An 18,690-nucleotide genomic window follows, 5' to 3' on the forward strand; every position below is an offset into this window, starting at 1 on the left:
GTGAAAAAAATGCTGTAAATGCTTTCTGTAATAGAAGTGTAAATAGTTTATTTTTATCAATCATCAAAATGGGCAGTAAATGAACAGAAGAGAAATCTGAATCAATAATTGGTGTGACTGCCCTTTGCCTTCAAAACAGCATCAATTCTTCTAGGTACACTTGCATATAGGATTTGAAGGAACAGGGCAGGTAGGTTGTTCCAAACATCTTTGGGGACTAGGCACAGATCTTCTGTGGATGTAGGCTGCCTCAAATCCTTCTGTCTCTTTGTGTGACCCCAGACAGACTTTATGTTGAGATCAGGGCTCTGTGGGGGCCAAACCATCACTTACAGGTTTCCTTGTTTTTCTTTGCGCTAAAGATAGTTGTTAAAGACATTGGTTTTACGTTTGGGGTCATTGTTCCACTGCAGAATACATTTGGGGCCAATCACACTCCTCCCTGATGGTATGGCATGATGGATAGGTATCTGCCTGTATTTCTCAGCATTGAGGACACCACTGATCCTGACCAAATCTCCAACTCCATTTGCAGAAATGCAGCCCCTAACTTGCAAGGAACCTCCACCATGCTTCACTGTTGCCTGCAGACACTTATTGTATCGCTCTCCAGCACTTCAGTGAACAAACTACCTCCTGCTACAGCCAAATATTTAGAATTTTGACTCAGTCCAGAGCACCTGCTGCTATTTTTCTGCACCCCTGTTCCTATGTTGTTGTCTTAGCCTTGTTACTTAGGCCTTGTCACAAGGCCAATCACTTTGTCTTGCTTCCACGTCAGAGGTATGGCTTTTTGGCAGCAATTCTTCCATGAAGACCACTTCTGGCCAGACTTCTCTGGACAGCAGATGGGTGTACCTGGGTCCCACTGGTTTCCCCCAGTTCTGTGCTGATGGCACTGATGGACATCATCTGATGTCAAAGGGAAATATACATGATGTATCTTTCATCTGCTGCAATAGGTTGCCTTGGCCAGCCACTGTGTCCTCAACATTGCATATTTCTTTGTGCTTATTCAAAAGAGCTTGAACTGCACATTTTGAAATCCCAGTCTGCTTTTCAATCTTTGCTGAGAAAGACCTTGCTGATGCCATATAACGACCTTGTTTCTTGTTGCTGTGACCAGTCTCAGTGTATGACCTGTGACATGAAACTGTCTTCTACAATCTCACCTTAGTAGCAGAGTTTGGCTGTTTCTCATCCAGTTTAAGCCTCCTCCATAGCTGTTTTTGTTTTACTTAAAGTGGAAGTTCCAGACTAAAACTAAAATCTCTAAAATGACTTGCAGTCACAAGTTAAGACTAACTTATCTAGCCCTGTAAAGCAAAAATCGCTATACATACCTTTTCTGAAGCCGCTCCTGGCTTCAGCGGTTGAAGCTGTGTGCAGGAGACAACTGACAACAGCTGGGAAATTCCTGGGAAGTGACATCACCCATAGACTTACTATGGGGCTTCCGTTGTCAGCAGCCTCTTCTGCACCCGCCTACACAGAGAAACCGCTGCTGACAGCTCAGATGGAACTGTACCAGAGCGACTTCAGGAAAGGTATGTATGGTGATTTTTGCTTTACAGGGCTAGATAGGTTAGCAAGGTCCATAAAGACATGGATGAGTGAGTTTGGGGTGGAGGAACTTGACTGGCCTGCACAGAGTTCTGACCTCAATCAGATAGAACACCTTTGGAATGAATTAGAGCGGAGACTGTGAGCCAGGCCTTCTCATCCCACATCAGCGCCTGACCTCACAAATGCGCTTCTGGAAGAATGGTCAAGCATTTCCATAGACACACTCCTAAACCTTGCGGACAGCCTTCCCAGAAGAGTTGAAGCTGTTATAGCTGCAAAGGGTGGGCCAACTCAATATTGAACCCTACGGACTAAGACTGGGATGCCATTAAAGTTCATGTGTGTGTAAAAGCAGGCGTCCCAATACTTTTGACAATATAGTGTATTTACACTACCTGGCCAAAAAAAAAAAAAAGGTCACACACTAATATTTTGTTGGCTTTGATTAAGGCACCCTTTCGCTGTGGCGTTGTTTCAATAGGCTTGTGAAATCTCACAAGATTTATTTCCGTTCAGTGTTGCATTAATCTTTCACCTTGTATTGATAATGGGAGAGACGGACCAATGCACAAAGCCTTCTCCAGCACATCCCAAAGATTCTCAATGGGGTTAAGTTCGTGGCCAATCCATGTGTGAAAATGATGTCCCATGCTCCCTGAACCACTCTTTCACAATTTGAGCCTGGTGAATCATGGCATTGTCACCTTGGAATATGCCCGTGCCATCAGGGAAGGAAAAATCCATTGATGGAATAGCCTGGTCATTCAGTATATTCAGGTATTCAGCTGACCTCATTCTTTGGGTACATGCAGTAACTATCCCATAGGAGAGTTACTGCATGCTTAGTTTAGTAAGTTGCTTAGTTAATTCCAGGTGGTGACTTTTGTTTCGGCCAGGCAGTGTATCATGGAATAAAAACTCTGGGGCTGTGGATAGATTCAGATAGCCTGCACTGTCATCTTGTGGTAATATAAAAAACTGCATTTTATTTTGCTGCTTCCCTAAAAACCTGAACATAAGGCGGCTCTAAAAATAAAGATAAAAAAAAAAAAACAACAAACAAGTCACATTTAGTCCCGGTTCACACTGAGGCGACCTGGTCGCCTCACAGGTCGCCGTAGGTCGCCTCCCAAAGGGGAGGTGCGGACCCGTTCTAATAGGAGCGACACAAGTCGCTCCGACTTAGAAAAAGGGTCCGGAGCTTCTTTGGGGCGACCAGGAGGCGACCGCCATAGACTTCAATGTTATGAAGTCCGTGGCGGCCGCTCTGAGGACGCGGCGCGGTGCGAAGTAGCGTCGCCCCTATGTGAACGGGGCTTTAGCTCAAGATACACAACTATACAACTTGAAACTATAAAAGTATAGAATGATTTGTGATCACTGGATAACAATAAACTTTATCAAAAAGCAGCAAAAACTTCTCCTTTTGCGGCTACCATGGCTCAGAACCAGCTAAAGAAATTTACATAACCCTCCTAAAAGGTTATCAAGTTATGCTATATATTATTGCATTATATGGACCTATGAGAAAGCTGCAGAGAAAATATATGTACTTATAATACAAAGGATTTTATTAAATAATAAAATCATTGAACGCAAATGCAAACAACAGTGCATATGATAGGGTGCGACTTTATGAAAAAATATGTGATAGCACATGCATGAAAAGCAGAATGTTCCAACATAAATCTAAAAACCAGGGGATATGATACTATCTGAAATTGTCTTGTAGGCAGTGTGATCTGGCCATGGAGCCTGGTGGGTACAGTCTTCAGTTTTGCCTGTAAAACCAGCTACATCAAAGGTGCTGGGGATCAGATCTCTGCTGCCATGAAATGCATCTACCTTGTAAATGTAGTGGTGTTCCTCAGTGGCAGCTGGTGCATATGGGGCGCAGGGGCGCCGCCCCCTTATCCATGTGTCCGGCCCCCAAATCTACATGCGGGGCGCCGGATGCATGGAGTTCAATGGGGCTTTTTTTTTTTTTTTAACCATGTGACTAGAGCCAGAGGCTCTCACAGGCTAAAAAAAAAGGGTGGGCTTTGGGGCACAGAGCACTGCGCCCCGAGCCCACCCAGTTGTGTGACAATAATGAATGGAAATTCGCTATTGTCACACGGATCCTCCCCCTGGCCAATCAGGAAGCGGGTCTTGGAGGAGGAGGGAGGAGACGCAGACGACAGGGGGAAGAAGCCAAAGCTGCCACCGCCTGCTGCTGCAGATATCCAGGCTGGGTGAGTGAGCGGGGATCCTGTCCTGTGTCCTGTCTCCCTGTGGTTCGGGGGGACTGTATGGTGTGTGGCCTGATGTGGTCCGGGGGGGGGTATGATGCGGTCCGTATGCGCCCCCCCCGGCCCATGGAGCGCCAGCTGCCACTGGTGTTCCTCCTAGACATGGCGGAAGTAAGTTGAGCTAGGAGGAACGCTGCTACATGCGAATACATTTATTTGTGGCAGAGAGCTGATCTCCACCACCTTTGCTGTACTGTAGCTGGCTTCACAGCAAAACTGCTCAAGAGACAGAAAGACCCGGAGTAAAATAGGTAAAACAATAGACCAAGGGCCCGCGTGACAGGGGTTAAAAGGGGCTTGGAGCATAGCAAGGGGCAGGAAAGTTAAGATGGTGACTTATTTTGGTAGAGAGAATTGAGCAGATTGGGCAAAAGTTTGGTAAGGGTGGAGTTTGATGGAAGTAGGGAGTTAACAGAAGGGGGTTGTCCTCAGTTGGAGGGGAGACAGCAAGGAACATCTTCTCACCCTCCCGCCCTAATTTTAGTGGTTATGCCGTGTTGGGTATCTGAAATGGCGAGACGTTGGTTTTTGTTTGGCGGGGTGCAAGGTCCTTTTTAGGTTAATATGGGCTCAAAAAGGTACGGTGTAGGGACCCTTCTGAGGTACGGCTCCCTGGTGGTGGGATGTGTATCTGCGAGTTGTCTCCGAGTCGGTGGTTTTGCGGCTGGAGGCCTGAAAAGTGTCAAGCAGGTACTGTCCTTTGATTTTGATGCATATTAGGACCTTGTGGCTCCATTCTTTATGCACTAAGTGTTCATGTTATGTTATATATCGTTATTATTTGTGATTTATGTTTTGGTTAATAAAAGGCTGCTATAGCCAATTAAAGCCAACCTGGTGTATGTGGTTTTTACAGAGTTGTATAAAGTACTCGAAACCCATACTTGAGTAAAAGTACAAGTGCTCGATCAAAAAGTGACTTGAGTAGAAGTGGAAGTGCTCGATCAAAAAGTGACTTGAGTAGAAGTACTAAAGTATTCAACACTTTTTGTACTTAAGTATTGCAAGTAGTTTTTTAAAAAATTTTGCTACTCAAGTACTTAAAGTAAAAGTACCAGTAGTTTTGAAAAAAAAATTGCTACTCAAGTACTGAAAGTAAAAGTACAAGTACTGTGTTATGTAGTTATTAAAGAAAGAAGTCAAAAGTTTGAACATCATATTGTTTTTTATTATTTCAAATGCAGTTTTTATTTATACATACAGTAGGATTTATTTTCGTATGCGCTGATAATACACACGTTTTGAGCTTCATGAAACCTGCCATCTACTGTTCTGGCAGTGGTAATTTTTATAATTGTAACGAGTAACTATGCAGCACAAGAAAAAAATATCGGAGTAGAAGTATTGAAATCATCGAAAAAATGTAGTGAAGTAAAAGTGGAAGTAGGAGAAAAAAATTCTACTCCAGGAAAGTACAGATACCGCCTTTCGGTACTTAAGTACAGTAGTGAAGTAGTTCTACTTAGTTACTATACATCTCTGGGTTTTTATTTAAAGGGTGGGGGTATTGGTATGGCAGTTATAACAAGCCATATTTAATACCTTAGTCATGTACCCTCCACTATTCATTGCCAGATCACATTGCCTAATACAATGTTTCCTTTGAGCATGTTGATAAAAAACAAAAACATTCTGTTGTGGGAAGAATACGGCTGATGCTAAGCAGTTTTCATACAGTATGTGATTACTGACAGTAAAATGGATACAGTGTTGCTGATTGTGGGTAAAGCCATGTTTCATGCCAGCAGGTGCTGCATACAATGTTACGAATGTGCATTGCCCTTGAGCAGTGTTTAGGAAGGAATTCAGTGTATACATATGGAGAAGTAGCAGTGCTTAGCCCTGGGTAATTGCAGTGTATGGATAAGTCAATCAGGATGAACTAATAATCATCATTTGTGGATTTCTCCCAATACCTGACTTGGGTGCCAATATTGGAGGATATAGAACCATGCTGGCTCAGCCCGGACAAATGATGAGATGTAATGAAGCACATCCTGGATAGATAGCTCTCACCCAGTATACACATGTTAGCAGTGATGTATTTTGGTTTTGTGCTGCCCTAGGAAAGGCTAAAATTGGGCACCCAACCCAATCTAAATGTGTCCCACCCCTTCCTGTTTAAGACCCACCCCTTAATCTGTAAACCCTACCCTTTCCTCTTTAGGCTCCACCTCTTCCTTTTAGAGCTTCACCTAGGTGGGTGGGGGGTGAGAGAGAGACAGAGAGAGGGGTGAGAGAGAGAAGGGGTGGTGGGTGAGAGAGGGGGAGGTAAGAGAAAGAGGGGAGTGAAAGAGAGAGAGGGGATGGTGAGAGAGAGGAGGGGATGAGAGAGAAGGAGGGGGAAAGAAGTAGTGAGAGAGAAAGGAAGAGGTGGGGGGGAGAGAGAGGGGGGTAAGAGAGAGAAGGGGCGGTGGGTGAGAGAGAGGGAGGTAAGAGAAAGAGGGTGAGAGAGAGGAGGGGATGAGAGAGAAGGAGGGGGAAAGAAGTGGTGAGAGAGAGAGGAAGAGGGGGGGTGAGAGGTGGGGGGAGAGAGAGGGGGTAAGAGGTGGGGGGGAGAGAGAGGGGGGGTAAGAGAGAGGAAGAGGGGAGTGAGAGGTGAGGAAGAGAGAGGGGGTGGGGGAGGAAGTGGGGGGAGAGAGAGGGGGTGAGAGAGAGGAGAGCTCCCCTATACCCCCATACTACACCAGGAGGTTACCCCCCCCCCCCAAAAAAAAAAAACTACACCAGACTTTGACCTTCCTGCAGCCAAAACCAAAAAAACTTTACCAGTCCATGCACAGATCCTAGGCTTGAGTGTCCAGGCTGGGGGTACCTTTAGGTATAACTGACGGTGATGGGTTAATGGTGGGGTGTGGCAGCTCTCCTAACCCTCCGCTGGCTCTGTCCTTTGTTTTTTCTTTACACCTTCCTGCAGCCCGCTGGCTTCTTTTTACCAGCTGTGTGTAGGGAGGCTGCCGAGGTATGATCACAGCCTGGGACTCAACCTGCTCTGCTAAGTGAGCTACTTCCAGGATCAGAGGCTGCAGCCACTGCCACCCCCTGCTTCTGCTTTACTCCTGTCACCAGTCAGTCTGCAGCCACCCCTGGTGTCACCCCTCTGCCAGGCATTAGTTGGGTGCAGTCCCTGTTACTGCTTGTAGTGTCCCATCTGCCTGGGGGCGGCGCCACCCCCCTGAAAAATGCCACCCAAGGCAAACTCCTTGTTTGCCTGGTGGTAGATATGCCCCTGCATGTTGGTGATGCTATGGCTGTGTCTTTTAATGTGAATTTGCTGCATGGATCTTTACAATTCTAAAATGAAAATGATGGATGAGGCTGATGCAATAAGGAAGTTTATTTCTGGGAAGTGGCATTTTTTGGATCTGATTACACCCCCATGTTTTTTTTTAGATATATGTAGCAACATTCTGCTTTTTTGCTTTCATGTGTTTACATATTATTGAGTAAAGTGGCTGCCGATCATATGCTTTGTGAGTTGTAGTTGTTTTGAATGGCTTTGATATTTAATAAAGTTATTTGTGTTTTTGTACAGTTATTTTGTTTGTAGCTTTCGCATAGATCAGATTAATATAGAATACTTTAAATATAGATTTATGATACATTATACTGTAAAGAATCCACTGACTGTCTTTAAAATGGAACTTCACTCTATTGATCTGCACTGACTATGTTTAATCCTTATGCTGCCAGCATTAGTAAATAGATAGGAAAGTGTATCATATCAACTTACATATTTCACTTAAACCTTTTTTTACATTTCTTCAATAACTTCCTAGTTTCCTGGCCTAGACAAATGATGTCCAACATCCCAGGAGTCTTCAGGAGGGGAGGAGGGGTTTTCTCAGCAAATCACACCCTACTGTCTGCATGCCTGAACTAAGGGCAGATGGATTCCAGGAAGTAAATGCTACATGAATCATCTGCCCTTACTCAAGATGGTCACTCAAATAGATTGCTTAGAAAAATAAAGCATGGAGATATGTATGTTTGGGCGAGTTTGCTTTGAATATTAAAAATTAATTAAATAGCATTTTTGGTTTCTGGTGTCTCAGATGCAGTGTAGTTCCGCTTTAAGGAGGGTTATGTGAATTTTTTCATACGCTCAGGTCCATAAATATTGGGAAATCGACATCATTCTAATCTTTTTTGGCTCTATAAAGGATTTGAAATGAAACAAACAAGATGTGCTTTAACTGCAGACTTTCAGCTTTTGTATATGTGCCTCCCACTTTTTAAGGGATCAAAAGTAAAGGGACAATTGGCTGCTCAGCTGTTCCATGGCCAGGTGTGTGTTATTCCCTCATTATCCCATTTACAAGGAGCAGATAAAAGGTCCAGAGTTCATTTCAAGTGTGCTATTTGCATTTGGAATCTGTTGCTGTCAACTCTCAATATGAGATCCAAAGAGCTTTCACTATCAGTGAAGCAAGCCATCATTAGGCTGAAAAAAACAAAACAAACCCATCAGAGAGATAGCAAAATCATTAGGTGTGTGCAAATCAACTGTTTAAAACATCCTTAACAAGAAAGAACGCACCGGTGAGATCAGCAACACCAAAGGACCCGGAAGACCCCGGAAACCAACTGTGGTGGATGGCCGAAGAATTCTTTCCCTGGTGAAGAAAACACCCTTCACAACAGTTGGCCAGATCAAGAACACTCTCCAGGAGGTAGGTGTATGTGTGTCAAAGTCAACAATCAAGACTTCACCAGAGTGAATACAGAGGGTTCACCACAAGATGTAAACCATTGGTGAGCCTCAAAAGCAGGAAGGACAGATTAGAGTTTGCCAAACAACATCTAAAAAAGCCTTCACAGTTCTGAAACAACATCCTATGGACAGATGAGACCAAGATCAACTTGTACCAGAGTGATGGAAAGAGAAGAGTTTGGAGAAGGAAAGGAACTACTCATGATCCAAAGCATACCACCTCATCAGTGAAGCATGGTGGTGGTGGTGGTAGTGTCATGGCGTGGGCATGTATGGCTGCCAATGGAACTGGTTCTCTTGTATTTATTGATGATGTGACTGCTGACAAAAGCAGCAGGAGGAACTCTGAAGTGTTTCGGGCAATATTATCTGCTCATATTCAGCCAAATGCTTCAGAACTCATTGAACGGCGCTTCACAGTGCAGATGGACAATGACCCTAAGCATACTGCGAAAGCAACCAAAGAGTTTTTTTAAGGGAAAGAAGTAGAACGAACGTTATGCAATGGCCAAGTCAATCACCTGACCTGAATCCAACTGAGCATGGATTTCACTTGTTGAAGACAAAACTGAAGGGGAAATGCCCCAAGAACAAGCAGGAACTGAAGACAGTTGCAGTAGAGGCCTGGCAGAGCATCACCAGGGATGAAACCCAGCGTCTGGTGATGTCTATGCGTTCCAGACTTCAGGCTGTAATTGGCTGCAAAGGATTTGCAACCAAGTATTAAAAAGTTAAAGTTTCTCGATTGGAGGACTCTGACTGGGATACTATTTTGGACAGTCCTAAATTGTCCTCCCTTAAACTCTCGGACCGCTTGATGCAATTATATATCCTGCATAAATCTTATCTCACCCATCTTCGCCTGGCTAGATATCGGGAGGGGGTAGATACTGATTGTCCCCGCTGTCACACCCACCCTGGAACGTTTATGCATATCCTCTGGTTATGTCCTGTGGTGCAAACCTTTTGGCTACAGGTCATCACGTTTCTCCATGACCACATGGGTTCCCCTCTCCAGTTGGACCTTCAACAATGTGTTCTAGGCCTTTTTCCAGATGACATAGCTGACAAATTCCTTACCACTTTTCTACATGAAACACTCTTCCACGCCCGTATGCTTATAGCGAAACTGTGGATGCGTGCACAACCTCCTACTCTCCGCCTCTGGATGGCCGAGGTTAACTCCACACTTCCATATAAACCCTTGATTTATCTACACAGGGGTTGCCCCAAAAAATTTGACCGAGTTTGGGGCCGTTGGGTGGAGGACTCCCGCACGTGCACTGGTCAGCTGAAAGTACACCCTTTCTTGGCTTGATCCTCCCCGCAGGTGTGCTGTCGTGTCCCCCCTTGTGGGACCGAGAGTTGGTCCTTAGTTTAGGTACTATTTTGTTCCTCTAGGAAGAGTCCCTTGGGGTTGCTGTTCCATGCCTTTCCTGCTACTTGCTCACTTATATTTTGGTGTATCGAGATGATGTTCCTTCCTGTACCTGTTATGCTATTCTGCTCTGTATTTTATTATTTTGTGTTACAATACTGGACTGCTTGTGATTAAGTTTGTTTTCTCAATAAACTGCATTTTGAAAGTCAAAAAAAGTGAAAGTTTGATTTATGATTGTTTATCTGTCCCATTACTTTTGGTCCCTTAAAAAGTGGGAGGCACATATACAAACTGTTGTAATTCCTACACCGTTCACCTGATTTGGATGTAAATAACCTCAAATTAAAGCTGAAAGACCTGACCGTATGTTCCCCAGCTATGGTAACAATGTAAGGAGGGGTTTCCACTGCTTTTGGATTGAAAAAAATTAAACTCATATATATATATCTGTTTACCTATCATTAAGTGTATTTTACATGCGCTATTATATGCTAATTCATTATGAGTTAGTAAACTTAATCTGTTTTTATTCCATTTCTATTTTCTAATGTACAGGATTCAGACTGCAAGAGAAAGGGTCAGCAGTATGATCCAATCAGGCTCTACTGTTTTTCATAGTGCTGCCAATCTAACACTGGGAGCTTGCTAACAAGAGGAGGTAGGAGAGCGATTATTTCATCAGTGTCATTCTTCTCCGGCCTTTTTTCAGTCATAAGCTTTCAATTGAATAAGGTAACCTGGTTATGTTATCTGGCAGGGGACCCTGGATCAAAAGACGAGCGGAACAGAATTCTAAAACTTTTGGCATAGTCGGCTTTAAAGGAAACCTGTGGTGAGGATGTACAGGGGCTGCCACTGCTACCTCTCCTTCTGAATGTAGTAGTTCCCCAGATTTTGTATTGATCCAATAGCGTTGTAAAAAGTTACTAAATTAGAACAAGCATGCATGTCAAGAGCTCTGACTGTACTATGAATTTTCTATGCTGATCGCTTGTTCCAGGTTTGCGTGCTAACAAATTAAGACAGACAGGTAACCGGCAATTTCTATCGCTATTAATGTAGGTTTCTTTTAAAGAAAAGTACATATAGCCCAACCCATGAGAAGGGAAAGGACAAGGACGGTCTGGCTTCTGGGCTTTTATCTGGATAACACTTGTTAAATGCATTGCAATACCACCTCATCCCCAGCACTATCACTTGTTCACCCTGAATTATTACAGCAAAAAAAAAAAAAACGTCTGTTTTAAGGTAAAAGAGCAAATTCATAACTTATATATTCTGGCCCATTGTCAGTAACGGTACTCTGCGCATTTACACATTAGGAAATACTGAACTTATGAAATGTTGTTGGGCTTACCTTACTGAACCGTGGAGTGCAGGATGAGAACTGACGAATCTCTACAGAGTCTTCATCATTTGTATCATCTTCATCATAAGAGTTAATATGCTGATAACGATCTGATCGAGCTAAAGAGACACATGAATTTTAAAGGAGAGTAAAGTAATACCATTATTCTCATCTCCTTTGTCCTATTACCCCTGTAATATTTTATTACAGTAACCCAGCTCCTGAGTGTCTTATTACCCCTGTAACATCTTATTACAATAACCCAGCTCCTGAGTGTCCTATCACCCCTGTAATATCTTATTACAATAATCCAGCTCCTGAGTGTCTTATTACCCCTGTAACATCTTATTACAGTAACCCGGCTCCTGAGTGTCTTATTACCCCTGTAATATCTTATTACAGTAACCCAGCTCCTGAGTGTCCTAATACCCCTGTAATATCTTATTACAATAACCCAGCTCCTGAGTGTCCTATCACCCCTGTAATATCTTATTACAGTAACCCAGCTCCTGAGTGTCCTATTACCCCTGTAATATCTTATTACAATAACCCGGCTCCTGAGTGTCCTATCACCCCTGTAATATCTTATTACAGTAACCCGGCTCCTGAGTGTCTTATTACCCCTGTAATATCCTATTACAGTAACCCGGCTCCTGAGTGTCTTATTACCCCTGTAATATCTTATTACAGTAACCCAGCTCCTGAGTGTCCTATTACCCCTGTAATATCTTATTACAATAATCCAGCTCCTGAGTGTCTTATTACCCCTGTAATATCTTATTACAGTAACCCGGCTCCTGAGTGTCTTATTACCCCTGTAATATCTTATTACAGTAACCCAGCTCCTGAGTGTCCTATTAACCCTGTAATATCTTATTACAATAACCCAGCCCCTGAGTGTCCTATTACCCCTGTAGTATCTTATTACAGTAACCCAGCTCCTGAGTGTCCTATTACCCCTGTAATATCTTATTACAGTAACCCAGCTCCTGAGTGTCCTATTACCCCTGTAATATCTTATTACAATAATCCAGCTCCTGAGTGTCTTATTACCCCTGTAATATCTTATTACAGTAACCCGGCTCCTGAGTGTCTTATTACCCCTGTAATATCTTATTACAGTAACCCAGCTCCTGAGTGTCCTATTACCCCTGTAATATCTTATTACAATAACCCAGCTCCTGAGTGTCCTATCACCCCTGTAATATCTTATTACAGTAACCCGGCTCCTGAGTGTCTTATTACCCCTGTAATATCTTATTACAGTAACCCGGCTCCTGAGTGTCTTATTACCCCTGTAATATCTTATTACAGTAACCCAGCTCCTGAGTGTCTTATTACCCCTGTAATATCTTATTACAGTAACCCGGCTCCTGAGTGTCTTATTACCCCTGTAATATCTTATTACAGTAACCCGGCTCCTGAGTGTCTTATTACCCCTGTAATATCTTATTACAGTAACCCAGCTCCTGAGTATCCTATTACCCCTGTAATATCTTATTACAGTAACCCAGCTCCTGAGTGTCTATTACCCCTGTAATATCTTATTACAGTAACCCAGCTCCTGAGTGTATCACCTGTTTCCTTAATCTCCTTCCTGGCTATTATGATTTTTTTTTTTCATACTCACTGTCAAAGTAGCTTGTATCATCTTCAGCCTCCAGATGAGGTATAAATTCAGCTTTTTGTCTCAGTAACCCATTCCAATCCAAATCTGTGAAAAATTTGTGTGCTTTGACTTCAACAGCACCCCCTGAGATAACAAGAAGACAGGAAAACACATAAAACACGCACATTGTGTAGGATTATAATATAGTTCTATTACACTTTATACATACTGTAGATAGAACCCTGCACCGCCACTATGACCCTATTACTGTTTACGATCATAAAAACCTATATTCTACAACCATAGGGCCTCATCAATAAGTACTGTAAAAAGAGAAGCATGGTTAAAGTTTATTGATCATACTTCTCTTGCGGGTAACAGGTGTGCACTTAGTTTGTTCTGCTATGACCCAGAGTCAGCTGATGGCGGGCTTTTGTCTGTTATTAGCTGATGAGGCAGCTCAAGAAGGATCCCAACAATATTATTCAAGTACAAGAGATAGATGGATAGAAAGATAGATAGATAGATAGATAGATAGATAGATAGATAGATAGATAGATAGATAGATAGATAGATAGATAGATAGATAGATAGATAGATAGATAGATAGATAGATAGATAGATAGATAGATAGATAGATAGATAGATAGATAGATAGATAGATAGATAGATGGATAGCTAGATAGATAAAGAGATAGATAGATAGATAGATAGATAGATAGATAGATAGATAGATAGATAGATAGATAGATAGATAGATAGATAGATAGATAGATAGATAGATAGATAGATAGATAGATAGATAGATAGATAGATAGATAGATAGATAGATAGATAGATAGATAGATAGATAGATAGATAGATGATAGACAGATAGACAGATAGATAGATATAGTGGCGGCTGGTGCTCCATGGGCCGGGGGGGGCAGCAGACCCCCCCCCGGACCACACCAGTCCGCACAACATACCCCCCCGGACCACAGGGAGACAGCAGACAGGACAGGAGAGGAGCCCCCGCTCACTCAGCCTGCCTAGATATCTGCAGCAGCAGGCTGCGGTGGCTTCGGCTTCTTCCCCCTGTCTGCGTTTCCTCCCTCATCCATGCCCAATGGCATGGCTTCTCTTTTTTGGCCAATCGGGAAATGGGTCTCAAGACCCGCTTCATGATTGGCCAGGAGGAGGATCCGTGTGACAATAGCAAATTTTAATTCGCTATTGTCACACAACTGGGTGAGCTTGTGCGCCCCGAGCCCACCCTTTTCTTTAGCCTGTGAGAGCCTCTGGCTCTAGTCACAAGGTTAAAAAAAAAAAGCCCCATTGAACTCCATGATGGATGGGGGGGGCGGCGCCCCTGCGCCCCCATATGCACCAGCCGCCACTGGATAGATAGATGCCCTGAACTCTTCCATCACTTTCAGTCCAAATAGCGCAAAAAAAAAAAAAGCATTCTGCATATCTCAGTGCCTGTCAAGCAGGTTATTGTTTGGACATTTGAACATGCTTGGGGCAAATATGGGATTGTATGGTTGGGTTTTCTTTACTGTTTTTTGTTTTTTATTGATTGAGGCTGATGGACTTGTGTCTTTTTTCATCCTAAGTATGTAACAAACATAGATTTATACTCAGCAAAAAAAGGTTAAAAAAAGACAAAAAAAAAAGGAAAAACACAAAAAAAAAACAAAAACATAAAAAAAAAGAGCACTTGATCATTTACTGCCTTAGCTCGTCTATGTTCCATGTTTAACCCCTTCAGGCCAACTGTACTCAAATATACGGCCTCTGGGCAGGTGGGCCTTGGTGCCGAGAGGCTACATATTTGCGCTCCACGCTGCAGACACAGCTGTGCCGAGAGCGCACACCCTGCGTGCTCCCGATCACTCCTTGCAATCAGGATCTTTCTGATCATGTGACAGCCATGACAGCCAATCATGCTGGTCACATGACCATAAACCTCGCCCCACCTTCTGGCATCAGAAACCCCTGAGGGCTGAGAGGAGCCGGCTCAAAGGGGTTAATTAGGTAAACATGTGTCCCGTCTACGGTTATAACAGTATCTATATATTTTCTTCAAGCAGTAAAATAAAACAAATTAAAACAAGTCCTCACTTTTCCTCAACAGGAGTGGGTCCTAGCACTTGCCCAATCCACTTGTAGTGTAAATGGCCACTAAAGCTGGCCATACACAAAGCAAATATCAGCTAGTCCCTGATAATCCAAGCCAAAATGTAAACCATGGGTGGCCATGTTGGCCTCATTCGGCCCGACATTCTTCAATCAATCTCAGAAAAAGAGAGTTGGGTAGAAAACTGCTGGCTGAACAGTGACTGCAGCCAATCAGATGTAGGCACTGTTCGGGTATTCTGAATGTTGCGAGTGGCGGCTTTCAGAAAACAATAGCTGACAAGGGATATTCATCCTTTCTCACTGTTTAATGTGGACGGGGGAATCAACTGCTGCCCACAGTTTGCACAAGTTGCAAGTCCAACCCGTTGACTTTTAGTGAACCAAGTACTAGTACTAAAATATCATGGTGGCTAGCACATACAGTATTTCCTCAATTACTGTTGATATGCATTCGGAAAAATCCTGCAGTGAACCAAGACACATGAACTGAGAATTTGAGAATGTAGTATATTGTAGGATATGTGTAGTATGGGTTCCTAGATAAATGTGTTAAGGGCTTTATTTCAGCAGGAACGCGGGGGAACGCAGTTCCGGCACCTCCAGCACTGAATGTATGCAATGGCAAGGGGTGCTGGGGTGGAGTGTGATGGAAGGTCTACTGATGCTGGCTGTTGGGGGATCTATTGTTGCTGGAGAGAATTCAGTTTTGTGTGGTGGCCTATTGTTGCTGGTGGGGTCAATTGTTGTTGCAAGGGATCAACTGTTGAGGGTGGGGTCTATTGTTCCTGGCTGCTGGAGAGCCTATTGATGCTGGCTGCTGGGAGATCTGTTCTTGCTGCTGGGAGTCAATTGTTGCTGGAGTGATATTTTGTTGCAGGGGTCCAAAGTTGCTGGGGAGGTCTATTATTGCTGGGGGAATCTATTGTTGTTGGGGGTGTATATTGTTGCTGGCAGCAGGGGATCTATTTTACTGCTTTTCTTGTTATCACTACCAAATTCCATATGAATTAATTAGCACGACATAATGATACTTGGCTTTGTATTTTCTAAACGAGGCAGTGCTGGGAGGTTGGTAGGGGGTGGTACCAAGGGACGGTGCTAGGAGGTGGGTAGGGGCGGAGACAAGAAGTGACTCAGAAGGGGGGAGTTCCTGCACCTATTCTCTGAGAAAAAAAGCCCTGAATGTGTTATATAAATCTTTATTTAGGACTGTGGAGAGCAAGCCAGTTTACTATGAACATTGACCCAATGGGCCAGATTTACTATAACTGAGTGCAAAATCCGATGCAGCTCCACATAGAAACCAATCAGCTTCCAAGTTTTATTGTCAAAGCTTAATTGGATAAGTTGAAGTTATAAGCTGAATGGCTACCATACACAGCTGCTCCAGATTCTGAGTGCTCCAGTTTTAGTAAATCCCCCCCCCCCCCCCCCCCCAATGTCTAACCTGTGCCTAGTCTGAGTAAGGGGTCTGTCTGCAGAAGGCTAGAAATAAGATTTTGGGCATCAGCTGGAAGTGCTTCCTCCCCCTCCGGCCAGACTATGTCATCTGAAAGAGAAGAAACAAGGAGAATTAACAAGAGAAATAAGCATGACATATATATTATCACATTTTTTATGAAATCAGACAAGTTTGACTACAAGTCCATCAAAACCCCCTATTCTCATATCTGCTTAAATGCTGACCCAATCTGCCAAACTACATTGAGATCTATGATAGCCATGCATTATAACAGCTCAAAATATGACAATATATCAGATAGGGACAGCAGAGAAATGTACAGATGAGATATCTAAACATATGATAGACAGGAGGATAAAAGATACTCACCACTTATCACCTGACCAAACAGCTCTTCAGGGGTGTCGCCAAAGAAAGGGACACAGCCCACCAAGAACTCATACAGTATAATGCCCATTGCCCACCAATCCACAGGCTTTCCATAGCCCTGTCGCAGGATTACCTCTGGAGCAATGTATTCTGGGGTTCCACAAACCTGAGATATAAGAAAAAATATGTTCCTCTAGTTGTTACCTTTCTATTATAAAACAGACAATGCGAAAAGTCTTTCCCGCCCATGAAGTCTGTCTCTCCAACCACAGGGTGGCACAGATAGGAGGAGCTTTGTGACATGGAGTCTGTCCCTCCCACCACAGGGTGACACAGACAAGGGAAGCTATGTGTATCATGGAGTTTGTCCTTCCTACCACAGGGTGACATTGACAATATAAAGTAACCCTTTATTATCACCTGTTTGTCCAGGAATTCTCTGGCCTCACTTTCGATATGTCCTTCATATAAATTGGTGGTGAGATTCATAAGCCCCATTTTGGATAAGCCAAAATCAGTTAGTTTTACGTGCCCCATGGAAGTAATCAAAAGACTAAAGTGAGAAAAAGAACAGAGACAGAAAGGAGTAAAGATACTTTAAGTCAGACATTACCAGAGAAAGACACAGACTATATATACTGATATATACCACTATGGAAGCAAAAGGTTTCAGTGTGAGCATCAACTACTGGGCCTGACCTATGGAGAGGGTCCAGCCTTGTCTTTTGTCTACATGTCTTTTTTCTTACTCATTGCACCAATAGAAGCATTGAACAATGTGTGTATGATCTTGAAGATGCTTTTATACCTACAACTGTGTTAGGCTGTGTAAACACAGAATGTGTGTAGTAGGTATGTGCATAATGTGTGTACAGTAGGTGGTACTTACCCTTTACAATTTTCACTGAGGCCCAGGGGCGACCCGTCCATTGGGGGCGCAGGACGCATGGATTCCAATGGGTTTTTTTTTTGAAGCACGTGATTAGAGCCAGAGGCTCTAATAGGCTTCAAAAAAGGGTGGGCTCCGGGCGCAGAGCACTGGTCCCTGAGCCCACCCAGTTGTGTGACAATAGCGAATGAATATTCAATATTGTCACACGGATTCTTTTCCTGGCCAATCAGGAAGCGGGTCCTGATTGGCTGAAAGGAGAGGCCATGCCATTGGCCGAGGAGGAGGAGGGAAGGAGACTCAGGAGACCGATGGGAAAACCGCTGCCACTGCTGCTGCTGACTGCCCTCCACATGTCCAGGGTGAGAGGGTGAGTCAGCCAGTGACCGTGGCGGGGGGAGGGGTATGGTGTGTGTGGGCTAGTGTGGTCCATGGAGCACCAGCTGCCACTGCTGAGGCCACTACAGTTTTGCAACACTTTTGTTCATTGGTGTACGCAGCCTATTGCATTAGGGTGTGCGCCCCAGAGCGCAAACATATGTGTATATCAGCAGAGCAGTGGATGGTGTCAGTAGAGCAGAGATTGATGTCAGTAGGACAGTGGACGGTGTCAGTAGTTTTTATTTTTGTTATTTTTTTTTATAATTGTTTACAATTTTTTGTTTTATTCATTTTTATAATGTTATATTTTATAATTTTTTTTACTTATTTATTTTTTTAGAAGCCAGTTTGGGGGGGCTTTGGTGAAATATCAAGAGTCTTAACAGAGAGAAAGGGACTGAGGACAGAGCTTCCCCAGTCCCTTTCTCTGCAGCCTCAGCTGCACTGGAAAGTGAATGAATGGGAATTGCTCTTTGCTGAGTGGCTAATTGTTCATTCAAAGACTAAAGCATTGTTTATTATGCTTCAGATAAGAATGAATACAGGAGAAATCGGT

The 18,690-nt window shown here is 43.5% G+C and overlaps 1 protein-coding gene across 3 annotated transcripts in view; it reads right to left on the bottom strand.

Annotated features, from left to right (window-relative positions):
- Positions 1–18,690, bottom strand: part of MAST1 (microtubule associated serine/threonine kinase 1) — a 128,744-nt gene that overhangs the window by 22,898 nt on the left and 87,156 nt on the right. For all 3 annotated transcript variants that reach the window (XM_082252629.1, XM_082252628.1, XM_082252630.1), the window contains 5 exons: positions 17,285–17,417; positions 16,865–17,030; positions 16,481–16,582; positions 12,931–13,053; positions 11,310–11,419 (listed from right to left, as the gene is read on the bottom strand). In XM_082252629.1, coding sequence (XP_082108755.1) covers positions 11,310–11,419; positions 12,931–13,053; positions 16,481–16,582; positions 16,865–17,030; positions 17,285–17,417 — 634 coding nt within the window. The remainder of the gene's footprint in view (positions 1–11,309; positions 11,420–12,930; positions 13,054–16,480; positions 16,583–16,864; positions 17,031–17,284; positions 17,418–18,690) is intronic.

This window comes from Pelophylax lessonae (assembly GCF_965119305.1).
Source record: "Pelophylax lessonae genome assembly, chromosome: 4".
NCBI classification, from domain to species: domain Eukaryota; kingdom Metazoa; phylum Chordata; class Amphibia; order Anura; family Ranidae; genus Pelophylax; species Pelophylax lessonae.